At 43.5% G+C, this 27,793-nt stretch overlaps 1 protein-coding gene across 50 annotated transcripts in view; it reads left to right on the top strand.

Annotated features, from left to right (window-relative positions):
* The window catches only part of LOC129721789 (dystonin), a 293,217-nt gene that overhangs the window by 251,892 nt on the left and 13,532 nt on the right, over positions 1 to 27,793 (top strand). For 22 of the 50 annotated variants that reach the window (XM_055674769.1, XM_055674767.1, XM_055674768.1 and 19 more), the window contains 9 exons: positions 77 to 10,637; positions 14,027 to 14,173; positions 14,241 to 21,757; positions 21,884 to 21,895; positions 22,402 to 24,581; positions 24,658 to 24,844; positions 25,074 to 25,139; positions 25,342 to 25,386; positions 25,659 to 25,736. In XM_055674769.1, the coding sequence (XP_055530744.1) occupies positions 77 to 10,637; positions 14,027 to 14,173; positions 14,241 to 21,757; positions 21,884 to 21,895; positions 22,402 to 24,581; positions 24,658 to 24,844; positions 25,074 to 25,139; positions 25,342 to 25,386; positions 25,659 to 25,736 (20,793 nt within the window). The remainder of the gene's footprint in view (positions 1 to 76; positions 10,638 to 14,026; positions 14,174 to 14,240; positions 21,758 to 21,883; positions 21,896 to 22,401; positions 24,582 to 24,657; positions 24,845 to 25,073; positions 25,140 to 25,341; positions 25,387 to 25,658; positions 25,737 to 27,793) is intronic. The other 28 variants (XM_055674780.1, XM_055674771.1, XM_055674778.1 and 25 more) reach the window with 15 other exon arrangements.

Raw genomic sequence — 27,793 nt, 5'->3', positions numbered from 1 at the left:
TGTTTATTGTCCAAGCGTTCGCGCGCCGCCATTCACGGTCGTAAATGGTTTTTCGTTTTACTTCACTCTTCTTCAGGATAACAAAAATTACCAACAACAAGCTGATCTATGATACCATGGACAGTAGTGCAGCATCTTCGGGTAGACCTTCGAATTCACGCGAAGCTTCCCCCTCGAAAAAAGTAGGTAAGGTTGAGACGCAGTCAGATGTGCACCATTCGAACGGCGCGTCATCCGTTCAGTTCACGGAAATTCGGAGCTTGAAACGTATCTCGCGTACAAACGAAGCCGTAGGTACTAACAACGGTACCGAAATCGGAGATACGATTCTGAACACACCGGGCATTGTGGATCCGGCGAGTGGACGAATCTTGACTGTCGCGGAAGCAATTCGGATGAGGATATTGGATGTGCGCAGCGGGCTGTTGAATGTTAACGGCGAGCGGCTGAGTCTGGAGGAAGCAGTGCGGAGACAGTTGATCCACGCGGAATTGGCGGACAATTTGCTCCGACCGGGTGCAGCGCTGGATCGCGATGGACGCCCGATGAGCCTGCTGGAGGTGATACAGAAGGAAATACTCGAAGCGGAAAACGGTTACGACAGCACGGAAAAACGAATCAAGGTAACGACCAGCCACGAGTCATCTCCCGCTAAACGTCCGTGCACTGTAAAATACAATGAAAAAGAAGCAAAAAGTATTGTCGATGCCATTAGGCAAGGTCTGATCGATACCAGCGAAGGTCTCTATCGTACCGAAACCGGCGACCTGATCACCCTGGCTGATGCCTACGAGTTTGGTTACTTGATTCGCAACGAAACAATCAAGATTGCGCCACACACGCTTACACTGACCGACTCTATCGGTCAGGGTCTAGTAGACAATGGTGGTTGGGTCATTGATCGTAATACTGGCGATACGTTCCGACTAGATTCAGCCATCGCGAAGAAGTTAGTAGCTTCCGACGTGCGGGAAATTGTGGACACAAAGAATGACACCATGGTAACTGTGGCGCAAGCACTAGAACAGGGTATTTTGAATGCAAAAACGGGTCGCTACATGAATCCACAGACAAAGGAAAAACTTACTTTTGCCGAAGCCCGTAATCGGCAACTAATTCACAAACCTATGACTTTGAAAGACGTTTGCGATTTGAACTTGTTTGATAAGACGGAAAAAATTGCGTCTCCTACGAGACGTCAACGGGTTAATATTCCAGGTGCTATTAGTTTAGGTGTTTTAGATAGCGATAGCATTAGGTGTGTATACAAAACTAAGGGTGAGTTATTGACATTGAAGGAAGCACTTGAGCAGGAAATTATTCTGCCCTTCGAAAATCGTTACCGCCATCACGAAACCGATGAAATTATGAGCATTCCGGAAGCGGTGGATCGAGGACTTATTTCATCGGTTTCCATCAAATCTATTTTCAACATCTTCGGTTTCAAAGATCCACATTCCGGAGAGTTTGTGTCTCTCAACACCGCACTGGCGAAGAATGTGGTGCGCAAAAAAGACGGCGTATATCAGCTTGACACTGGTAAGGGAGTTTTTATTGATCTTGGCAGCGCCGTTGCTCAAGAACTAATTCGTCCAGAAGTTTATGAAATGCTCAATAGAAAAATTGGGGTTTTCGCTGAGGGTGGCCATGAACTGTCCCTTCTAGAGTTAGTCTACCACGATCTAATTGACACCAAGACTGGCTTTTTACTGGAACACGGAACAACTAAAGTGATTCCGCTGGAACCAGCAATCGAGCGTAAATTTATCACACCAGAGGGCGCCTTATTACTGATTAGTTTACTGAACATCACGCTCACAACGGAAACCGTTGTGAAAACAATCAAACGTTACGTAACGATTACACACACCGGCGAGCAGATCGAATCGCAACCGGATGTATTGCTTTCCTTCACGGAAGCCGTGCGTCGTGGGTTGATTGATGAAAATACTAGAACGTATCGTGATCCCATAACCGGGAACATTTACTCCGTACAGCAAGCTTTAAATCATGGCCTTATCCTGCCAGATACGGAAGCGATTCCGGCGCAGGAAACTGGTAGCGCAGTTCCTAGCATTAGTACTAAACCTTTATCCATTCCATTAGAATTTGAAACCCGCCTGACCAAGGGCGCTAATTCTGAGAACATTCAAATCACAACCGAATTTTTGAACAGCGAACGTAAGCAAACTCAATCGCATGAGCTTCCACCCGCAGGTTGGTCTCTGGCAGAGGCAATTGAGAAGCAACTTTTCGACCCAGTTTCCGGTCTTTTCATCATTCCCGGAACCGATCGTCTTGTTAGCTTTGAAGAATGCATTAAATTGAAGATTATTAACTATCAGTCTGCAAATGTTATCGATCCTTCAAATTCCCAGCGCAGAATAACACTTGATCGTGCACTGGAAAGAAAATTCTTGGATGCCACTGGTCATTACGCATTGTCGACTGATGCTCGTGTAACCATGAAAGAGGCAATAGATCGTAAACTGATCGTATTAGAACGTGACTCGAGTGTTCCAATAGATAACAAGGTAAACCGAAATTTGCAAGTCACAAAGGTATCCGGTAAACCAGATTTAATCGAAGTTACCAGCTCTGACGAACAGCCAGTAGAGGTCGTGGGTATGAGAACTCCGGAAATGCTTAGTCCAGAGCCATTACAGCTTGCACCGGGTATTATTTACGACCCATCTACGGCGCTAGTAATATTCACCGAAAGCGGCAAGTCGGATAACATTGTCCATGCCGTGACGAGTGGTAAAATCGATTCAAACTTGGTTAAACTCAGGGATCCTAATAGTGGAGATATTATAAGCATTGCAGACGCGGTCAGCCGGGGGGTGCTTGATCGCCAAACCGGTGAGGTGACAATTCGGTCTGGTGAGCGATTGGGTTTGATTGAAGCTGCTCAAGCAGGAGCATTGCTAGTTTGTGGGACACCATTGATGGCCGCAGCAGGTGCCCTGGAGTTGCTTAAAACAGTATTGGACCCAAACACTGGCCAGGAAATTCCAATCGAAGTTGCCTACGAACGGGGTTTAATAACCAAAAGTCAGCTTCCCAGTCCTGAACGAGCAGCTTTACGAAAGAAATTAAGCGTCGAAGATAACAGTAGTAGACGCTCTTCCGAAGGTTTAATTGTTACTGTCACTGATGCTGCGCAAACACATTCAAAGCAGCCAATCGTTCTGCAGAGAATGCGAAAGTGCGTGTTGCGTCCGAAAGATGCAGCTGAACGTGGCATTATAGATCGAGAAACTGCAGATATTCTAGAGAACCCGCAACTATTTGAAAACGCTCAATCGCTCGAGCAATTGATAGCAACAGGACGCTTGGATGGCACACGTGGAAAAATTATTGATCCGCAGAGAGGCCACACGCTTTCCATTAATGAAGCAATTCAGCGGGGTATTCTGGATCGCTTTGGAACCAATAATATTTTCATTCCACTCGCCAGGTCTTTGGCAATTCCGGAGTTGTACGATCAAGGATTACTTAATGTCGACGACTCCAAAATTTTCCATCCCGAAATGGGTCGATTGCTGACACTCAGGGAAGCTCTGATTTGTGAAATTGTTGATCCCTACTCTGAAGTTGTGGTCGCTGGGGGGCAGAAAGTTAGTTTGGAGCGAGCGATCAGTTCCGGCGCGATCAACGAAGATAAGTGCACGCTCAATAATATTAAACTGGTAACTGCGATCAGTCAGAACGTCTTCCCGGTGCCGAATTATTCTTCTCGACTTCCTCCGGTTGGTATGACACTTCCGGTAATCGTGAAAAGGAAACTACTAAATGTTAAGAAGAAAGTTATCACGCATCCGGTAACGAAGCGTCGTATGAATGTCAACGATGCAATCCAAAACGATTTCTTGATGGCTGTTCCTTACACTCCTCATGCCGATGCAATCAGTATTGACGATGCTTTAAACAGAGGTCTAATCAACCCCATCAACGAAACATTCAAATCCCCAAAGACTTCCGAAGAAATTTCTCTACAAGATGCTATTGAAACAGGTTTATTGGAAGTGAAATCTTTGCCAGAATTGGTCCAAGGTATGGAAGGGAACAAGGCAGTAACATCGGTTACAGAATCTGTTTCATCGTATCATACTATTACAACAAAAACAGTGGAAATCCAATCCGGGTACGCCATGATCTCGGCAACCGAAGTCCAGGACCTGACAACTGGTGAAATTATGTCTGTTGCGGATGCCCGCCAGAAAGGAATCGTTAGTGATGAAGTCCAAACAACCAAACAGATATTGGATGAAGAAGTCAACATAAACTTCTCCAGTGCTTTACAGCGTGGACTGTTGGATGTTAGCAAAGGTACTTTCAGGCATCCCGATAGTGGAAACGTTATGACGATTTCGGATGCAGTCGATCGTGGATACATCACCAGTAAAACCGCTAGTGATGAAGCTTTGAATCGATCGCCGGAAATGGTTCATAAAGCGATTGCCGATGTGGATGGTAGCCGCGAAATAGTGCACCAAATAGTGCGAGAGGATGATACTAGTAGAGAAAAACTAAGCATTGGCGAGGGTAAACAAGATAAACAGGCTCCAGTTACAGCTTCCGGTCTTGGTCAGTATGGGCCAGAACGTCAAGTGATTTGGGGGAATGATCCTATTAGCAATCAAACCCATGGCAGTGAAAGTAGGCTAACAGAAAACATCAAAGATGCAGCTAAATTGGGTCTAATGGCAGTGGTAGGAGCTCCTGTTTTAGGGGGAATGGCAATTGCTGGGGCGGTAAAAAAAGTGTTCGAAAAGAAAGAGGATAAGAAAACCGAAACATTCCACGTCTCAAACAGTTCGATGTCAGTACAGGTGATACCAAAAACCGTAGAGAAGCCAAGTTCACAAATATCACCACTGACGTCGAAAAATGATGGTGATTCTGATCCACAAATTGCAACAAGTTTAGATGATGATGCCTTTAACAAGGCTCAATTAGATCCAAACAACAAGATTAAAGAAGAGCAATTAATTGCAGTTGAACAAACAGAGACAATCAATGAGCCGTTAGACGTAACGAAACATAACATTGAAAACATAATAGAAGATCCCGCATTTATAAATCAGGCACGCATCAAAAGCGAACCTTCTGACTCCACAAAAGCAGCAGAATCAATCGAATGCGTCACAGATGCAACACTCTCAAGCGCCAAAGTGGAAGCTGTTTCAGAAGCAGACACAGAACAACAGATTAAGAGCGAAAAGAGTGAAGTGATGCTCGAAAATTCTTCGAACTCTCCTATAGAACCTAATTTGCTAGGTACAGAAAGTAAGCTCACAAACGAAAGAGAGAAAATACCAATTGAATTTTCGGAAGCAAATGAAACTTCTGCTGACAATAAGGAACCCAAATCGGAAACAGTGAACGTAAAGCCTGCGGACGAACAGAAATCGTTAACAGTTGAAAATGGTAAGCCTGATTCTGCTGTTACCACAAAAGACAGCCAATCCAACGACGAACTGATAAAACCCACTGCAGTGGCAACTGAGAATGAGCGCGATGACAAGTCCGTTCGCGAAGAACAATTAGAACAGCAGAGTAAATCAGATATTTCGCCATCTACAAAGAATAATGAAACTGTAGTGCCAAAACTAGATGAAAAGATAGAGCAAACTAAGCCTCATTCTGAAGATCATACATCAAAGAAAGCAAAACCTTCCAAAACAAATGACACAGAACAAGTCCCACTCAGTTATGCCGATGTACTCAAAAACACTGAACAAACTCAGCCAAGCTTTGAGGAAATACAGCAAAAGATTCGCGAGTCTATTACTCAACCGGAAGAATATACATCGAAAAAAGTTGAAGCAGAACAACCTCCTAAAACAAATGACGCAGAACAAGTCCAACCAAAATGTGAGGATGTGCAGCAAAAAATAACTCAGCTTGTAGAACAAAACTCGCAGAAACTTGTGGCGGAACAACCTTCCAAAACAAATGACACAGAAGAAGTTGAACTCAGTCAGGTCGATGTTCTTATGAAGACTGGAGTCCCTAGTAATGATATTGAAGATAAGAAATCACCAACAATGGTTCATCCCCAAAACCTATCGAATTTGGTCGGCCAGTCCAACCAGATGATCACAGGTAAAGCTATTGATCAACCAGCTGCTGTATACCCGAGTGAACCGTTAGTGCCACCAACCAAAGACTCATCCACTGGTGACACCGGTAAAAAAGTGCTGGATGCGGCTAAGCTCGGTTTGATGGCCCTAGTCGGGGCACCCATCATTGCCGGTAAGGCAGTAGTGGATGCCTTGAAAAAAGATCACCCAGAAGATGAATCGAAATCTGCAAAACCGAATGTGATTGATGTTACAGCTGCTTTCCTCGAAAAAGAACGACCACCTGGCGATGGAAAACGTGAGTTTAAGGAACTCGAACAGGCTATTGGCGGAATCATTGAACATCAGCAGCAACAGAATGCCAGTGATAAATTAAAAACTCCCGAGAAGCACGTGACGTTCGAAATCGTAGAACGAACGCCCGAACGTTCGCACAAGCAGGAAGAACCGGTCGAGCGAATGCCCTTGGGAGAGGCGATCTCGCAGGGTAAGATCATACCAAAAGTTTGCCGCGTTATGGTAGACGATAAAGAAATGCCTTACACGGTGGAGGAAGGTTTAAACAATCAAAATATTCGTATCTACGATATTGTGGATGTACTTTCGAAAGAGTTGATATCTTTTGTTGAAGGAGAACCCGACAGTTTAGTTATTGATGAAACGTTGACCAAACAGAAATTAATCGACCTAGGAGTGTACGACGCAGAGACGAGTAGTTTTATCTCACCAAACACCGGGGAACGGTTATCATTCTATGACCTCATCTATAATTCAGGTTTGATTGATCCGAATACTGTCTTTGTAAAGGATTTGGGTCGAAACAAATTCGAACAGCTGGATAATGCACTCCAGCAGCACCTGATTGACAAGCATACAGGACACATGTTGGATAACAAAACCGGTAAGAAAGTGAAGTTCGTTGAGTGTTGTAAACGTGGCTGGATTATTCAGCGTGAACCAACGAGTGAAAAGTTGGACCAGTCACCTACGTTAACTGAGGTGCTAGATGCCGGCCAATTCAACCCGCAAACGGGAGAATTTATTCAGAATAATCAAAGTATACCGATCGCCGAGGCGTTACGGGCAGGGCTTATTGCCAATGAATCCGTTTCAGTGCGCGATCCAACTGATGGTGAGATCGTTCCACTACGTGTGGCGATTGAACAAGGCGTCATTGATTTGAAGTTAGGAGTTATCTTCAATCGGGAAACACAGGAAGAAATCGATCTCAACGAAGCATTCAATCGAGGTTACATGCTAGAAGGCAAGCGTACACCGATTTCACTGGAAGCGGTCGTACGTAAAGGTTTGTATAATCCCGAATCCGGACTAATTCTGGACACGATTACGGAAGAAATGGTTGACGTGCAACAGTCCGTTGACAAGGGTATTGTCGATCCGAAGATTTCTAACGTCAAAGATACTAAAGAAAACGTTCTTGTACCGTTGCAAACGGCTTTGGACAAAAAACTGCTTGATACTGAATCGGGTAAGCTTAAGGATACCGAAACGGATGAGTTAGTACCGCTGGATGTTGCACTCGAAAAAAATTTGGTAGACACCAAAAAGGTGACTCACAGCCTAATTGATGTATTGAGTAAAGAATTCTACAATCCGAAATCTGGCAAAATTCTAAATCCTGGCAATGGAGAGGAGAACATTTTGAAGGACGCGATTGGTTCTCAGTTAGTGGAGATCGATAGCGTGCTAATTAGAGACGAACAAATGGATACGGTTGTCAAATGTGAGACAGCTATAGAAACTGGGCTGTTGGATGACGTACGGGGAATTCTCACGAAACCAGAGTTGACTCTCGATCGTGCCTATCAGAAAGGTTACATTCTTAGTAACAAAAAACCCATATCGTTAGCCGACGCGTTGCTCAGAGGGTTCTACGAACCTTCTAGTGGATTGTTCCGGATTGAGAGTGGCCCGGGTGTTACTTTAGAAGAAGCTATTGCTAGTGGGGAAATTTCAACCACGGATTTGATAGTTAGAGATCCCAAAATTCGGGGTATTATCAGTCTAGCGGAAGCCATCAGATGCGAACTGGTAGATCCGGTGTCGGGAAGTGTTCTTGACTCCGGTTCTGGACTTAGCATGGGAATGTTAGAAGCGCTTGATCGAGGAATAATTGTTGTTGCTAAGCGAAGATGCAGCCTCCCGGATGCTGTTTTCCGAGGACTGTACGATCCCAAATCGGGCCAGTTCAGTAGTACGACCACTCCGGAGAAGATGTCTACAGAGCGAGCTATAAGGCGTGGTATGCTAGACCCGGAATCTACCATAGTAAACGTTGCTGGTAAAATTCTACCCTTTGAGCTTGCCATTGAAAATGGTATGGTTGATATTAAACGGGGCACTATTGCGGATGAAGTCGGCAAGAAAATTGATTTTAGGGAAGCTTTTGATCGTGGACTGCTGGTGGAGGTTAGGAAGCCAATCAGCCTAAGTGAAGCAGTTCTTAAGGGTATCTACAGGGAGAGTAGCGGGTTGTTCATGGAGCCAAAAACCGGACGTAAACTTACGTTGTCGCAAGCGATCGCTGAAAAAGTCATCGATCCACATTCCGTACAGATCAAAGATCCAGTAACTGGTTTTTACAAGGATCTGGATTTGGAGGACGCAATTCAAACGGATCTGATCAATGGAGAAAATTCCAATGTTAAACATGGGGAATACAGAATTTCGTTAAAGCATGCTTTCGATATTGGGTTACTTTACGATAGCAATGCTCCCATTAGCTTGCAAAGGGCAATTCATCAGGGTATCTACGATGACAAAAGTGGTAAGATCGTGGATCCCGTTTCGGGACGAAAGATTACCTTGCACGAGGCCACTAGAAAGTTTGTCATTAACCCACAGCTTCCTTGTTATTTCAATGAAAAAGATGAGATAATGCTAAATCTGTTTGAGTCGTGTCGCGCGAAATTGATTGATCGCAGAGAAGGAGTGTTCAAAGAGCCTGGTAGCGAAGTTTTCATTCCTCTCAATGAGGCGTTGGCTCTCGGGCTGATCGTAGACATCGAAAGCGCTGGCTTTGGGCTGTATGAAACGCTTGCTATGGGTTTCTATGATAAAAAGAGTGGAAAAATTATCCATCCGATTACGAATCGTAAAATTACACTAGAGGAAGCCTGTCATGAGGATATTGTGAATCAGTCCTCGTCTATAGTGAAAAATACTTTAACGGGAAAGTATATTAGACTAGACGAAGCGATAAGTGCCAAGATTATTGACGATCGAGGAGGGATGTATGTTCTTCCAAAGGGTAACAAAATTGATCTGCAGGAAGCTAGACGAAAAGGTTTGATTGTTACTAATCAGAAGTTGCTCTCTCTAGAGAAAGCGATCAAGTTGCAGCTGTATCGACAAGAATCCGGAACATTTTTGGAACCCATATCTGGTGATCAAGTGAACTTGCAAGAAGCACTTGATACTGGATTGTTAGATTTTGAAACCACGGTTTATAAAGATGCGGTAACGGGTCAGGATAAGCCTCTTAGAACAGCAGTTGCAGATCAGGATATAGATGTAGAGAAGGGTAAAGTTTTAGATCACAAGTCGGATAGAATGTATAACTTCGATGTAGCATTGAATAAGGGCCTGCTAGTAACGATTCAAAGACCGATTACGGGCAAAATTCTAGAACGAAAGGAGAGTATAGATAATTTGTTACAGGAATCACCGATTGGTAAGAGTCCCCGCGAGATGAGTTTGAAGGATGCGTTGAGGTATGATATATTATCTATTGAGAAATCGGTTATGAAAGATCCTAAGCATCGACTATTTGTTCCATTAAAAGTTGCTATACAGGAGAATTTAATTTCTGACGAAAGTCGTGCCACAATCGATCCCAAACTGTCATTCTTTGTGTTCGAAGGTGACACTATTGTTTACGTGCGCGAACCGTTGACGTTTGACCAAGCTGTTGAATCTAGTCTACTGGACCTATCGACTGGTAAATTTTTGTACAAATCTCCAACGGTTGGTGGTGGTGCAACAACCGACGAAAGTCGCGTCGAAATGGTGAACCTTAACGATGCAATCGGTCAAGGTTTCATAGACCCAGAGTCGGTACTGTTGAAAGACGGTGCCAAAAAGAAACTGCTTCCGTTGCCGGAAGCATTCCGTAAGGGTCTGATCGATGCCGATAAATCAAATGTGCTTGATACCAACACGTCCAAGTTGACGTCCCTGCAGCAGGCAGTCGATACTGGTCTCTTGATTACTCCGAATCGTGCCATCTGTCTTATGGATGCTCTTGACTATCACTTGTACAGTAGTGAACGCGGTACTTTTGAAGACCCGTTCAATCCTAATCAACACAAAACCCTAAACGAATCCATCCAATCCGGGCTAATTGATCCAACAACAACAATGGTGCGTGACATTAGTAACAATAGTGCGATAGTACCGTTGCTAACCGCTGTTGGCAACGGTCTAATCGATCCGGTTGGTGGGCATTTTAATATCGAAAGTGAAGAAGTTCAAATTGATCTAGTGAAAGCCCGTAACCGAGGATATCTCATACTAGCGGAGCAGCGGGTAAGTGGAATACACTGCAGCAAACAAGCAAACAAAATACGTAACGCGACAACGATCAGACTTTTGTGTTCTTTCACACTCTTACCTGTTTTCATATAAATTTTGGTTTTCCGTTAACCTTCCGTTTAACCAGTTTTTTACACTGTGGATAAGCTCGTGCTCGTATTTTCGCGTTATGAGAATGTGAAGGCATCATCCTACACATTCGTCCCTGTTAACTCAAGCATCATGGAAAGCGTATGCGAAATCTGGCGTTCATCGATAGCCAAATCACAGAGATAATACTCAGCATCTTTTAAATATATTTGAGCTAACATTTCGATTAAGAAAAACACTTTTAAACGCTTGCTGTAATCGATTCTCTGTGATTTTCATTTCGTTACGATCATTAGAAACAACCCACCGCCCATCGGAAGCGGGTTCTACTTCATTGCGTTCATTTTGCTCCTCCAGGGAATTAACATACCACAACACATAACTACTGAGCGACATACGTGCGATCATGTTCGAAAGCTAGTGTCAATAGTTTCATTCAAGTGATTTGATGGTTGTTTCGTATAGCTTCACACCTTTGTTTACTTTTTTTTTAGTATTTTGTTATTTTGCTGCCCGTCAATTATTTTGTTACTAACACATGAATCAAGAAAGGTCATCGTTGTAAATACGCTTTTAAATTATCCCTCACCAAGTTTCTTGTTCACCTTCCATTGTGAATCATTGCGTGCAATTATTGCACAAAATGATCAAGAAACAAAGGAAGTTTTCTATATCTTTTGTCATATATTTTATTCAGTAAAAATTTGCAGATCATTGGACTGTAAATCTCCTCTGAAGACACTTAGATGAGAAAAAAAGAAATCTTTTACTATTCAGTTGTAAATTTTCATATCTCTAATCATTAAATAATTTTAAAACGCTTCGCGTTCCTAATTTGTCAAATTTCTCATAAAAATACGGAGGTATAGGTACGGAGGTGTAATTTTATTGATGATAGATTTCGTACCAACTCGCCTATGGGATTTGCAGCACTTTCACAGAATCCAATGAGACTTTGTAGATGTACAAGCTATGCTTAATTAAGATCAAAATCAATCTAAACTCACGTTTGAACAAAAAAAATTTCTATAAAAATGTAATTGAGTGAGTTTTGATGGTTTCAAAATGTTAAAGAGATGTGTACGTGGAAATTAATCAACATTAATAATGTTTACTCAAGTCAATAAGAAAAATGTTTATGTAGAATATTGTGTATTATTATTCTATGAAATCATTTTTCTTAATCATATTTTTGTGAATTTCGTCATTTTGTGAGTTAAACTTTTCACTAAAAAACGAAAATGATTCGGTTTTTTCCAAAGTTAGTCCATGAATCAAGCATAAAGTTTAATTTAGTTCTAATTCCCATAGCGGAGTCGGTGCAAAATTCGTCATTTGTGAAACTTGCTGTGTAAAATAGTACCTGTTTTATAAACACTGATGGTTCACTTGAATGACTATTACACTTTACTTGGAACACACACACGTATGTCTTGCATTTCATGATATTATACGTTCAATTAAACCTTTCATTCGCATTCATTACAATCTTCATACTTGCTTTACTAAAGTTTTAAATAATTTAAGAGTTTGCTTATTCTTATTCTCAATACACCTGCCTCCTGCTGAATACTGCTTTTTGTTCTACAAAAATCTGCTGCATGTGTTAGTAAATAATGTTTCATGAAGCTATATTTTTTCAAACTCCGCCTAAATGTATCCTACTACAGTCAGAACACAATGATAGTATAAATACATATTTTGTGGAACAACACAAACACGTAAAACACGTATAAACCCCTAACCTAAACAAACATGCACGCACACAAGCAACAAAACAATCATTTGAATCACTTGAATTACAAACTAATCAAAACAACACACCGTTAAAATTGGAATTACTTCAATGCAAAACTAAAAAACTATGGTTGTGCCACGTGCCCAGCAAACGGTTACATACGATTAGCAATCACAGACACACCCAGCGAAACAAAAGGAGAACTACCACTACCACCATCAGTAATCGCAATCAAGCATGCTGTGTCATTGCAATAGCGTGCATGGCTGCGTGTGATCGTAAAACGCGGGCTACCGCCTACTGTCGTGTGTGTGTGTTTCGGATTGTGTTATTTATCTTGTGTTATTAATACTGTTGTTTAAAGTTTCGACGAGAGGAACTTCGTAAGTGCTCAACGTTTCGTGACATTGACTAATTATTCAAGCGTAAAAACAGCCCAAAACACTCGACAAATACTTTTTTCTTCATTTCAAATGTTTGACACCGGTAGTGTTGAGTTCAATTAATGTGTGTAAATGTTTTCGCATGTGTATCTTCGAACTACATGCTATATTCGCACTTTCCTTTAAAATTTACAATCAGTCAATCTATTACTGACTAGTGCGAATATAGCATTTACCTCCCGTGTTGTAAGGTAATTAAAAGATTTTCATTTCTACTACTTGTACAATTATTTCACTGTAATCCTAAACTGTTGTTTTGTTTCAGGACTGTCCTTATATACCTGTTTTCTTTTTTATTTCTACCTTTTGATTAAACTTTTATCGTTGTGTGGTAGGAAGCATAAACAATAGAAAATACATGTATTAACCCCAACGGTTACTATGAACTAGTACAAATGCACACACTAACACTAACCAAACCAACGATAACCAACTCACATACAAAACCGGAAAATGCCCACCCGTGTGCCAAATCAATGTTTGCCGTTTTGAATGTAATTTGTGTGTACGTGTGCGTGTAGCCTGTTGCAACTAGCTTTCGGTGTGTATTCATCTCTATTTGTTACAAAGCCGCGTCAACAGGATCACCAAGTGCTGACCACATTGCCTTAGGCCCTGTTGATTTTCAGAAAAACGCAACGGCAGACCAATCAGCACTGACCGCGCCTTATTGGTCTGCCTATTGGTAGCGCTGGCTTTCCCATAATCGTGTGTTCGTTTCTATTGTTCTCTGTTCTTCCACTCGCTGGTGCTGCCTTCTTGGGAAGGCGAGTTTTTCTCGTGTGCTGTACCTACTGTTCTTATAGAACAATATGTTATGGTTTGTTCTGTTCTCTTGTTGGTTTTATTGGTTCTTCTTTACATCTATTTCTTTACAGATTATAATCTTTCTGTTTTCAGTGTTCAAGTGTATTTTCGGTTTTGTTTGTATTAATTCGTTTCTTCTTTACGTGTCATCATCATTTTTATAACATATAATCATGCTCAAAAAGAACAATGAGACCTATTGTACAGCATATTTACTGCTTCAGATTGTCGTAAAATACTTCCGTCTGGCTTGTTTGCTCTAATGCCTTATTATTTTTTGTATATTTCGTTCGTTCTGTCAACAGCAAGCGGTTGTAGAAAAGTTCGCACTGTGTGAAGATCATCTGTCGAAGCTCTTGGAATGGATCACTAAGGTTGAGCAGGATATTGCCGTCGTCGGTGGACCTAAAGAACGCGTCGATGATCTAAGAAATCAAATTAACTCACTCAAGGTAATTGAAGTTTGCAGATTTTTCATAACTCTACGATACACATTTCGCCCTCTACTTCCCATTTCAGCAAATCAAAGATGATATCGACGTTCAATCGCGCCCGGTCGCCTCCTGTCTGGAGCAGGTTCGTCAGTTGGTGCTCACCGGAGGTGACGTACTTAGCGCTCCGGAAGTTGCTGCTTTGGAAAGCTCTGGCCGCGAATTGCGATCCCGCGTAGACAAAGCACAAGATCGTACCGGCAAGCTCCTGCGACGACTGGGCGCCGCGCGTGATGAACTGGGAAAACTTCGTTCCGAATTGGATACATTCTCCGGCTGGCTGCAAACGTCTCGCCGTACGCTGGAGGACAAGGAAAACACCCTTTCCGATCTGACACGACTCTCGTCGCAATCGGAATCGGTTAAGGAATTCCACGGTGATGTCGTTGCCCATCAGGCGGACCTACGATTCATCACCATGTCCGCTCAAAAATTCGTCGACGAATGCAAGGATTATCTCTCGGCTTTGAACGATTTCCGCACCACATTACCCGAACGGTTACCACACATTGAACAAATTTCGAGCTCAGATAGCCCAATACGGCAGGAGGTATCCCTAGTTACCGCTCAGTATCGAGATCTTTTGAATCGTGCCAATACTCTGCTGGATCGTCTTGCTGGTTTGGGTGGTCGTCAACGCGATTACCAAGAAGCACTGGAGAAGGTACGATCGTGGCTTCGAGATGTGCAGCCACGTGTATCCTCCGTACTGTCGGACCCGATTGCTGCCGATCCTCAATCTGTTCAGGACCAAATGAATCAAACCAAAGCATTGCAGAGTGAATTCCTTTCCCAAGGACGACTTATCGACAATGTACAACATAGCCTTGATGCTCTGCTGAAATCTCTAGCCGGACGCCTCAGTCCATCCGAAGTATCTGCACTGGAAATCCCCGTTGAAGATGTGAAGGATAAATACAATCAATTGCTGCAAGCCCTCGGAGATCGTTCGAAACTGTTGGATACCGCCTTGGTACAGTCTCAAGGTGTTCAGGATGCTTTGGATGGTCTTTCGGGATGGATAAATCAATCGGAAGACAAATTTAAACTTCAAAATCGCCCGGCCTCTCTAATCAAAGAGAGACTAAACGAACAGGTGCGTGAGCACCGTGGTCTTCTCAACGATCTGGAATCCCACCGTACTAGCCTGGAAAGTGTCACCCTTTCGGCTCGGGAGCTAATGTCTACTGCATCCAACGCTCGATTGGCGAAGAGAATCGAAACCAATTTAAGTGACGTTACTGGTAGATTTGAAAAGTTGCTAGACAAGGCTCTTAAGCGCGGTGAATTTCTTGAAGATACTTTGGCTCAGCTGAACCGATTCAATGCCGATGCGTCAGTTTTGGAACAAGAGTTATCAAATCTTCAGGAAGCCTTGGAAGGCCGAGAATTGTCGTCATTACCTGCCGAAACATTAGCCCAACGAATGATTGAACTCGCTAGAAATAAGGAACATCTGCGTCCTCTATATGAAAACTGTGTAAAACTTGGTAAAGATCTGATTGCCAAGCGTGACGTAACTGACACTGGAATGGTGAGAGATCGCATCAAGGCTCTCGAGAACGCTTGGAAAAATTTGGAGGTATCACTAGAGGAGAAACTAAAACTTTCGAAACAGAAAGCGGAACAACTGAATGCTTACGAAGACGTCAAGGACCAAGTACTCGTTTGGCTGTCCAGTATCGAAACTCGTACGAATAACTTGGCTCCTGTGTCCGTAGATATTGATACTATCAAGTATCAGATCGAAGAAGTTAAACCGTTGGTCAAGGAGCACCGGGATTATGGCGTAACCATCGATAAAGTGAATGATCTGGGCGCCCAATACGATGCTCTGATTCGTCCCGATAGCCCGACCCGGAAACGGTCCGCATACAGTCCTATCAAACGTTCGACGGTTAGTCCGATGCGTCGACTTTCGGGAGAAACGCGATCACCTAGTCCAACTAAAGGGCTGATGGTGGGACAAAGTCCAACCGTGTCTCCGCTATCTCCCGGTGGATCGAGCGGATTCGGTAGCCGGCGGTCATCGCAAGATGGCTTCCAGCTAACCGATCTGACACCGATTCAGCAACAGTTGACAGAGATCAACAATCGATACAGTTTGGTCGGAGCTCGCCTCAATGATCGTCAGAATGAGCTGGACTCGGTACGAGATGAAGTACGAAAACACCAGGAGAGTCTTAAGACTTTGGCCAGTTTCTTGGATAAGATTCAACGCCAGGTTCCCAAGGACGTGATAAGTAATAAAGAGGAAGCTGAGAGGTGTAATAAACAAGCAAGAAAAGTATTGGAAGAAATGTACGAAAAACAGAGTTTACTGGACTCTACCAAGGCACAGGTTAAAGACCTATTGAAACGCAAACCTGACGTGCAGGGAGCTGATCGACTTCGCTCCGAGCTGGACTCAGTTGCGGATCGTTGGAAGAATCTTCATGATTTGTGTAAAGATCGTATTAACTTCTCTGAACAGTTGCGCGACTTCCTCGATACTCACGACAATTTGACAGCTTGGCTCGCAGCGAAAGAACGCATGGTAACTGTCCTTGGTCCAATCTCTTCTGATCCCCGTATGGTAGAGAGTCAAGTGCTGCACGTACAGGTGCTTCGGGAAGAATTCCGTGGGCAACAGCCACAGCTAAATCACCTCCAGGAAGTCGGAAACACTGTGCTAGAATATCTGCGAGATTCACCGTCGGAAGCCCAATCGGTGTCTAACAAGCTTGAGAGTGTCCAGAAGAAATGGGATGATTTAGTTAGCCGACTGGACGAACGTGCGCAAAGCTTGGGTACCGCCGCTGATACTTCAAAGCAATTCGATGCTGGACTAAATCGACTACGAGAGGCATTGCAGAACATTAGTGATAACCTAGATGCGCTTCCAACCGATCGCGACCGACAAGAAACTCTTCGTAAAATTGAAAACTTGGAACGACAACTCGAAGGTCAACGTCCTCTGTTGGCAGATCTGGAAGCGGCTGGTGAAGCTCTATGTAGAGTACTCAGTGATCCTGCTTCGAGAGCTGATGTAAACGCGCGTGTAGCTGCTGTCGGCAAACAGTATCAAAACTTACAGAAGAAGCTGGATCACAGAAAAGCAGAAACTGATTCTGCCTTGCGTGATGGTCGTCAATTTGCCGAATCTTGTGCGCGTACTCTTGGCTGGTTATCAGGAGAACTAGGAAACTTGACAGATCGTTTGCTAGTATCTGCGCATCGTCCAACACTGCAACACCAAATCGATACCCATGAACCGATCTATCGAGAAGTGATGAGTCGCGAACATGAAGTCATAATGCTATTAAATAAGGGTCGTGAGCTTCAGGACAAACCCGGACAAAGCCCCGATCGTGCCGTTCAGCGGGACTTGGAAAAAATTTCTCAGCAATGGGAACGTTTGCGAAATGCCGCAGTAGATCGCCACTCGCGTTTGCAAACCTGCATGGAACACTGCAAGAAACACGCTGCAGCTTCGGAAGCATTCTTGTCCTGGCTTCGTGGGGCAGAAGATAAACTGGCTTCATTCAAACCGGGCATTCTCAAAAAATCTCAGCTTGATCAGCAATTAAGGGAGCTGCAAACATTTCGATCGGACGTTTGGAAAAAATCCGGCGAATACGAAAGTACTCGTGGATTAGGTGAAGCATTTACTGCTGCTTGTGACATCGACAAGGAACCGATTAAGGCAGAACTTCAGGATATGAAGGACCGCTGGGAACGACTGAATAACGAATTGCTCATGCGAGCACAGACTCTAGAGACTTGTGCTAAACGATTAGGAGACTTTAATGATGAGCTTCGTGATTTAGATCACGCAGTAGGACGTTGCGAGGATCGTTTGGCTGCGCACGATGCGTTGGGAGGTGCTGCCAAGGATCCAAAACTGTTGGATCGTGTCAAGACCATTAAGGAGGATGTGGCTGGATTAAAGAAACCGCTACAAGCTGTCCGTAAGCTGGCCGGTGACATTGCAGTTGAAACACGCTCCGCTGGAGGGGATGCCGATCATTTGAAGTCTGAAGTTGATGGCATTTCCGATCGTATTGAAGATCTCCACGCACGATTGGATGATCGTTGCGGAGAGTTACAATCAGCTGCCACGGCCGTTTCGCAATTCAACGATGCTGTTAAGGCTCTGGGTGTTGACCTCAACGACTTGGAGAGTCAAATTGATTCGCTGACGCCTCCTGCGCGTGAAATCAAAACCGTTATAAATCAGTTGGATGAAGTTGCTACTATTTTGAGTAAAATTGATCGTACCGCTAGTCAGGTAGCAATTGTAGAACGTGCCGGAGAACAGCTTGTCGATTCTGGGTTCGCTCCAGATACGGTTGCAACGCGAGACCAGATCGGCATGGTGAGGAAGCAACTAGGAAAACTCGAGAACCGAGCACGCGATCATGACGACGCCCTGCAGAAAGCGTTGAAGGCATTGCAGAAGTTCTATGACATTCATCAGAACACGTTAGATACCTTAATCGATGTGGCTGATCAGGTAAAGAAATTGAAACCAGTTAGTTCCGAATTAGAGCAAATCCGTCACCAACAAGAAGATTTCCGCCGATTCAAGCAGCGTCATGTAGAGCCGTTGGTGCTGAATATAGATGAGGTCAACCGCACCGGACAGGATCTTATTCGGTCAGCACAAGGAGGTGTTCCAACTGGTGTTTTGGAAAAAGATTTAGAGAAAATCAATGATAAGTGGAATGACTTAAAGGAGAAGATGAACGAACGCGATCGTCGATTGGATGTTGGTTTACTGCAGTCAGGTAAATTTCAGGAAGCATTGGATGGCTTATCCAAATGGCTGAAAGATACTGAGGAAATGGTAGCAAACCAAAAACCACCAAGCGCCGATTATAAGGTTGTTAAGGCACAGCTACAAGAGCAGAAATTCCTTACTAAGATGCTGATGGATAGGCAAAATTCAATGTCGTCATTATTCCAGCTTGGTCAAGAGGTAGCTGCCGGTTGCGAACCATCAGAGAAAGTGGCAATTGAACGTCAACTTAAGGAACTGATGGGTCGTTTCGATGCCTTGACTGACGCTGCCCAAACTCGCACTCTAGATTTGGAGCAAGCCATGCATGTTGCGAAGCAATTCCAGGATCAGCTCAATCCACTCACGAAATGGTTGGACGGTGCAGAACGTGCTGTTAAATCTATGGAACTGGTACCGACTGATGAAGAAAAGATTCAGCAGCGCATACACGAACACGAACGGTTACATGACGAAATTCTCTCGAAACAACCCGACTTTAGCGAATTAGCGGACATTGCAGGACAATTGATGGAACTGGTAGGAGACGACGAAGGTGTGGTGCTAAGTGAAAAGGTCAAACATACCACTGACCGATACACCGATTTGGTGCAAGCAAGCGAAGATATTGGACAAATTTTGAGCGATTCTCGGCAGGGATTGCGTCATTTGGTGCTGACCTATCAGGACTTGGTTTCGTGGATGGAAAACATGGAGAATCGACTTCAACGATTCCGCGTTATACCGGTGCATACCGAGAAATTACTGGAGCAAATGGGTGTGTTAGTTGCCCTAAATGAAGATATTGCCAGCCGATCGCCTAAAGTCGAGTCCACCGTTGAAGCTGGATCTGAGCTAATGAAGCACATTTCGTCGGATGAAGCGCTACAGTTAAAAGACAAACTTGATTCCTTGCAGCGTCGATATGGTGAGCTGACCAGCAAAGGTGGTGATTTGTTGAAACACGCCCAAGATGCCTTACCTCTGGTTCAGCAATTCCACCAATCTCACATTCGTTTAGTAGACTGGATGCAGGTAGCGGAATCTACGCTAGCAACCGGTGATTCCAACGAAATTGATATCGTACGTTTGGAAGCCGACTTGTCTGAAATGCGACCTGTGCTAGAATCCGTAAACTCTATTGGTCCGCAGTTGTGTCAAATTTCACCTGGAGAAGGAGCATCCACCATTGAAGGAATTGTCACTCGAGATAATCGACGTTTCGAAGCAATCGTGGAACAAATCCAAAGAAAAGCTGAGCGTTTGCATTTAAGTAAGCAACGATCTAATGAAGTCACTGCGGATATTGATGAACTCTTGGAATGGTTCCGTGACATGGACGCTACCCTTCGTGATGCTGAACCACCAGCAATGACTCCAAAATTGGTCCGTGCTCAATTGCAGGAGCATCGCTCGATTAACGATGATATTTCTAGTCAAAAGGGGCGCGTACGAGATGTTACTTCGGCGGCGAAGAAAGTTCTACGTGAATCTCAGCCAAACAATAACACCATTGCTTTGCGTGAAAAGTTGGAAGATCTCAAAGAAGTAGTCGATACTGTCGCTGGTTTATGCTCTAATCGACTCGCCATACTGGAACAGGCTCTTCCGCTGTCGGAACATTTTGCCGATTCACACACTGGGCTAGTCACGTGGCTGAACGACATGGAACATCAAATCTCCATGCTCGCGATGCCTGCGCTACGTCTTGATCAAATCGCTATTCAACAAGATAAAAACGAACGACTGACGCAGTCGATTGCCGAGCACAAACCGCTTCTGGATAAATTGAACAAAACCGGCGAGACACTGATAGCCTTAGTTGCCGATGATGATGCCGCCAAAATTGGAGAAATTCTCGAATCAGATAACGCTCGTTATGCGGCCTTACGTACCGAACTCCGTGAACGTCAAAATGCTCTTGAAAAAGCACTGCAGGAATCTAGTCAATTCTCCGACAAGTTGGAAGGTATGCTGCGAGCTCTACAAAACACTGCCGAGCAAGCCAATCAATCGGATCCGATTTCCGCTCACCCACCGAAGATTCGAGACCAGATCGAAGATAATGTTGCCTTGATTGAAGACATTGATAAACGTAGTGAAGCATTCGCTGCTGTGAAGCGAGCAGCCACCGATGTCATCGCGAAGGCTTCCAATCAAGCCGACCCTGCTGTTCAAGACATAAAGAAAAAACTGGATAAACTGAACAATCTCTGGAATGAATTGCAGAAAACAACGTCGCAACGTGGCACTTCGCTAGACAAAACTCTAGCGATTGCTGACAAATTCTGGAAAGAAATGCAAGCTGTAATGGAAACTCTGAAAGAGTTGCACGAAGCGCTGCAAACACAAGAACCACCAGCAGCACAGCCGCAAGCTATTCAGAAACAGCAAGTCGCCTTGCAAGAAATCCGACAGGAAATTGATCAGACCAAGCCAGAGGTTGAGCAAGTACGTCGCACTGGAAACAATTTGATGTCCCTGTGTGGTGAGCCGGACAAACCGGAGGTCAAGAAACACATAGAAGACCTGGATCATGCCTGGGACAATATTACCGCACTGTACGCCAAGCGGGAAGAAAACTTGATCGACGCGATGGAAAAAGCTATGGAGTTCCACGAGACCCTACAGAATTTGCTGGCCTTCCTGGCTAAAGCAGAAGATCGTTTCCAGAAGCTGGGTCCATTAGGGTCTGACATCGAAGCGGTCAAGAAACAGATCGAACAGTTGAAACACTTTAAGGACGATGTCGATCCACACATGGTAGAAGTTGAGGCGCTAAACAGGTTAGTAACGGTCGATTTTGCTTTCTTTCTTTTATCAAGTTACGATTAGGTATCGACAAAAAAAGGAAGTAATGAAACTTTTATTGTTCTATTTCACGCCACTTTTACATGATATACGCGGAACAGGGCATTAAGAAGGCAAGAAAAAAAACATCGATGTTGTTGCTTTTTGATTTGATAATTCTGTACGAAAATCGCTCAACTTTGATTGAAAATTATTTCCGAACAAAAGCTCTTTAGAAATACTAGAGAAATATTTTCAAATGAGTTAAATTTAACTGTGTGAAACTTGGTTTTGATACAATGTACATAGGCAGTGTTATGTAGTGTATGATTGTTTTTATCATGCTGCGCAGCATTTTCACTTTATTTCAAAAATTTTGTTCATAGAGTTGCAACATGATTATTATTTGTTTATAAAACGTTAAACGAATGACAATCTTGAGCGATTATCCTGCAAAAAAAACAAGCATTGTATAGATATTCATCTGTAAAACTTCTCCGCAATTGAATTCGTCTGTCTCATCTTTCAGTTAATGCTACTTATCTCACAAAAAAACATCGGCATTGTCATTAATAAATTTATTAATACCATTACTTGTTCCTAGAGCTGTGGTTAAAAATTTTCTCTTTCCCAAATATAGGCAAGCGATCGAGTTAACCGAGCGCACATCAGCCGAGCAGGCAAGTGCAATTCGTGAACCGCTAAATGCCGTCAATCGGCGGTGGGAGAATCTACTGCGAGGCATGGTGGAGCGCCAGAAACAGCTGGAGCATGCTCTACTGCATTTGGGTCAATTCCAGCATGCCCTGAATGAGTTGCTGGTTTGGATTAGTAAAACTGACGCAAATCTAGATGAACTAAAGCCTATCCCCGGCGATCCGCAGTTGCTAGAGGTCGAGTTGGCCAAACTAAAGGTGCTGGCAAACGATATCCATGCTCACCAAAGTTCAGTAGACACGCTCAACGACGCTGGTCGTAAATTGATTGAGAACGATCGTGGATCACTGGAAGCGTCAACAACACAAGATAAATTACAGCAATTGAATAAACAGTGGCGTAATCTCTTGCAAAAGGCAGCCGATCGTCAGCACGAGCTTGAGGAAGCATTGCGAGAGGCTCAAGGTTTCACAGCCGAGATTCAAGATTTACTCGGATGGCTGGGTGATGTGGATGCCGTCATTGGGGCTAGTAAACCTGTAGGAGGGCTACCGGAGACCGCCTCCGAGCAATTGGAGAGATTCATGGAAGTTTATAACGAGCTAGAGGAGAACAGACCAAAGGTGGAAACACTAATTGCACAAGGACAAGATTATGTAAGGAGGCAGACGCAGCTACAAGTGTCTGCTAGCAATTTACAGCATACGCTGAGAACACTGAAGCAACGTTGGGACGCGGTTGTTTCTAGAGCTTCTGATAAGAAAATCAAGTTGGAAATTGCTCTGAAGGAAGCTACCGAGTTCCACGATGCTTTGCAAGCATTTGTTGAATGGTTGACTCAAGCGGAGAAGCAGCTTTCTTCGGCTTCCGCTGTCTCACGTGTGTTAGAAACAATACAACAACAGATGGAGGAACATAAAATTCTGCAGAAGGATGTATCTATTCATCGTGAATCGATGCTGCTACTAGACAAAAAGGGTACTCACTTGAAGTACTTCAGCCAGAAACAAGATGTTATTCTAATTAAGAACCTGCTTGTTTCCGTACAACATCGCTGGGAACGTGTCGTAGCGAAAGCTGCCGAGAGAACACGTGCCTTAGATCATGGCTACAAAGAAGCAAGAGAGTTCCACGATGCATGGTTGCAGTTGACTACGTGGTTGAAAGAAACTGAAAGCACATTAGATACACTAGCAGAAGAAACTAGTAACGATGCAGTCAAGATTAAGAAACATCTAGAGAAGTTGCGCGAAATTCAGAGACAGTTGCAGGCTAAAGAAAGCTTCTACGATAGCACTATGCGTAGCGGCAAGGGATTGATGGATCGTGCCCCTAAATCTGATGAACCTGTGCTGTCCAAGATGATCGGTGAGCTAAAGGATTCATGGAAACGCGTGTGCCATAAGAGCGTCGAGCGACAACGCAAATTCGAGGAGGCTTTACTGCTGTCTGGTCAATTTGCTGATGCTCTGCAGGCACTTCTCGAGTGGTTGCGAAAGGCAAAGACACGTCTCTCTGAGGATGGGCCAGTGCATGGAGATCTTGATACGGTTACAACCTTGTTCGAGCACCACAAGCAGCTGGAATCCGACTTGGACAAGCGATCCGCACAAATGCAAAGTGTCATGAAGACTGGTAAAGATTTGGAGAAATCAGATGAAACCAGAGAAACCACCAAGAACCTGAAAGAACTACAAAAACTCTGGGATGATGTTCAGGATCTGAGTACTCGCCGAAAGAGCCGCCTGGAAGTGGCACTGAAGGAAGCGGAACGCTTGCACAAATCGGTTCATATGCTGCTCGAGTGGCTATCGGAGGCCGAACAGAAGCTGCGCTTCGTTGCTGCCGCTCCAGACGATGAAAGCCAAGCCAATGAACTACTGGATGAGCATGCTCGATTTATGAAGGAGCTACGCGAGAAGGAATACGACAAGGAAGAAACGCTTGGTCTCGCGAATGCAATCCTAGGCAAGGCGCATCCAGACGCCGTTCCGATTATAAAGAACTGGATTTCAATCATCCAGTCTCGGTGGGACGAAATTTCTCAGTGGGCCTTGAACCGACAGAGCAAACTAGAAGCGCAGCTAAAATCACTCAGAGATCTTGACGAATCTATCGAAGAGCTGCTGGCTTGGTTGGCTGGGTTGGAATCAACGTTACTGAGTAAGTATCGTATACAATAACATGCATCACTTGTGATGATGATAATGTGACCGCGTTTATTATCGATGTCTTTTAGATCTAGAGCAAGAAACTTTACCGGACGAGATTCCGCCTCTGGAAGCACTGATTGCCGATCACAAGGAGTTCATGGAAAACACGGCTCGACGACAGAGCGAGGTAGACCGTGCCTGCAAACCAAGACAACCACCACCGGGTTTGAAGGAAACACGAAAGCCATCTCGCGGTGTGCTCAAAACACCAGTGTAAGTAAACTGGCCAAATCGTTAAGTGTTGTTTGCACGCTGTTAACGATCTTAGATTTGAGTGATTTTGTGTGTGTAGCATGACTAACGTTTATTTTATTCTTTTTTTTCCTTTGTTCACGTATTCCATGCGTTGTTTACCGTTATGTATTTCGATTTTTATTTTTATTATTATTTGTAATGTTGTGTTCGGTATGCAATCGTCACCATAATCACTCGTAAAACCCAGTAAAGGATCACAGCCTGATTTGCGCGAGCATTCACCAGATTACGGCACGCTAGGAAGAAAGCAAAGGTTTGTTTTATTATTTATTATTTCTTTTTCTCCATTTTTCTAAAGATGGAACTAATCTTAAAGAGTTTTCCTTCTGTTACTAACCGAATGTTACAACCGTTTTTTCTTTATTATGTTGCTTACTTTTTCGTCCTCGCTGATGTCATTATTTCTTTCTGTTTGTCTTCTTTTCCACTGTGCCATTTCTTTGTTCATTTCATAGTTTCAAAGGATCACGCGATCAAGGGCTTAATTCACGTCGTACAAGGTGTGTATGCCATGTGGTTATAATTTCGCTATTTTGTTGAACTATTATACACGGTCTAGTGTCATTTACGCACATTTGTAGCGAAATTTGCTGTTCTTAGTTATTATACCCTATCTCTGTATTTTGATGCATGTCGTTGTATTCTTTTTCTCCCCTTCTTTTATCATCTCCTACCTTTTGTGTGCTGGTGTTGTAAAACTGTATGTACAAAAAAAAACAAATTCGAAAAACATTTCTTGTTTGTGTTGCGTGTGTACATTGCCATTGAACAGTCGCGTGAGTCCCGGACGTGAAACCCAGACGCCGGAGAGGGATCGGCTGCCACACTACGGTCCACGCTTTTCGCCAAGGTACTAGATTTCAATAGAGAAAATTGGAGCAGTTTTGAAACGAATAAGCGCAGCTGCTCCCTGCTAACACCTCATCATGAAATCATTGTTAATGTTTCATTTCATAGTGTCGGCCTTCATTTAAAATCGTGGGGTATTTGGATAGAAATTCAGGTTCTTTGGGGTGGATGTATGTAGATTTTTATATTCAGTTTTAGTTAAATTATTGAGTTAAAAAAGTACTAGTGCGGTTAAGTTCACTACGAATAAATAAGTTCGATATCCTGTTTGTATAAATTTCAAAAGTTGATAGAAGTGTAATTTTACTAATTACTTTCAAACATAGTTACGAATATGTAACAGCAATTTTAGGTATGGTTATTGTGTTAGGTTATGGAAAGTTAAGCTGGTCATTTGGAATACAATAGTAAACACTTCAAGCATCAGTAGCGTAGCTAGGGGGGGTGCGGTTGGTGCGGTCCGCACCAGGCCCACCACTCAAGGGGGCCCCAAAATCTTGCGAACACCGAACCGGTCCAACTGGCCATCTGAACTTAACCTCATGTATTTGTGCTCGCCACTCTGTTCTCGTGATCAACACGGACAAAGTATACGTGATACCGATGTTCATTTTTACCATGATTCGTGATTCGATTGCACCGAAGTTGAATGTTTTGCGATCGCAGAAAACATTCGATGCAACGTGGAAACACGCAACGAAGGAGCGTTTTTTTGCAATCCTGAAAACCAGACTTGGTAAAGCACGCGCCGCACTAGAAGCGGAACAAAAATTGAGCTCTTGCTTGTTAGGTATCACGCACTTGAGCTGGGTGCTTCGGTCGATGATTCGGCACGCGAAAAATGAAGAATACCACCACAGAGCGGATACCTCTTCGTTAATGTTTTTTTCGCAAGTTACATAGAGCGCACGGTGTAGCCCCGAATCATTTTGCTTACTTTTTTGCTTCGTGGCATCTCTGTCTTCTTGTACTCTGCTTTTCTTTGCTATGTATATTCTACGTTACAGCTAGTGCAGAGGGTGAGCGCTGACGACGTATGCAGGTGAGTGGGTGACTACAAACACAAATGTGTTGTTGAAATTATATGTCATGAATTCAATGAAATGAAATTTAATGTAATGAAGCAGCAAAATAATGTTCTGTTTAATAGTTTCAAAAGAACATGCCGGAAAATTTTTTTACCTGCAGCAATTGCAATTACTTCGATTTGTTTGTTTTGTTTAAAGAAAGCATGCGTTTCGGTAAATATTTCCTGTAATATGAGGTTGGAATTGCTTTATATTTTTAAGCCTTCAGCCAGAAAATACAGTGGAATATAATCAATATACTATTTTGATACGAAAATTTTGAAAAACGAGTTTATATTGAAAAACGAGTTTATAAAAACGAGTTAAAATGTTACAAAATTCTTAATCAAACTTGGTAAAGTACGCAAAGCATCTCAAGCAGAGCTTGATTGTAGCTCTAGCTCCATAACCCAAACGCACTCGGGCTAGGTGCGTTGGTCTTCAGCTTGGTGCGCAACAAATTAAGAAAAGCATCACACAGTAAATACACTAAGGTCGCTTTTTACGCGGATTCCGGAATTTACGCTGTATTTTTTTTTTGCACGGATTTCAGTTCCCCTTCACTTGGAATGCAGAATTAACGCTGGTTTTTTTAAGCGGATTCCGGAATTTACGCGGTTTTTTACGCGGATTCCGGAATTTACGCGGTTTATTTACGCGGATTCCGGAATTCACGCGTTTTTTTTTACGCGGCATGTATCCCCCGCGTAAAAAACGACTTTAGTGTATCTCTGTATCACGAATCAAAACAAAACGAAAAAGGAAAAAACGCTCAACGTGCCTACAGGTGACGAACACAAGATTAACGAACTGCTTTTTTAGCTCTTGCGCCGAGCTGGTGCTTGCTACGAATGTCACATAAGACGATACGCTCGTGGTGCTCGTGTCTATAATTTGGCGATGACACCGAGCGGCTCGGAGCGGTGCTTTTACCAAGTCTGAAAAACGCTGTCTATCTGTGTTGCTGTGTGGCTAACGAAAACATGAAACA

The sequence above is a fragment of the Wyeomyia smithii genome, chromosome 2 (assembly GCF_029784165.1).
Source record: "Wyeomyia smithii strain HCP4-BCI-WySm-NY-G18 chromosome 2, ASM2978416v1, whole genome shotgun sequence".
NCBI classification, from domain to species: Eukaryota; Metazoa; Arthropoda; class Insecta; order Diptera; family Culicidae; genus Wyeomyia; species Wyeomyia smithii.
This window is presented reverse-complemented; position numbering and strand designations above follow the sequence as displayed.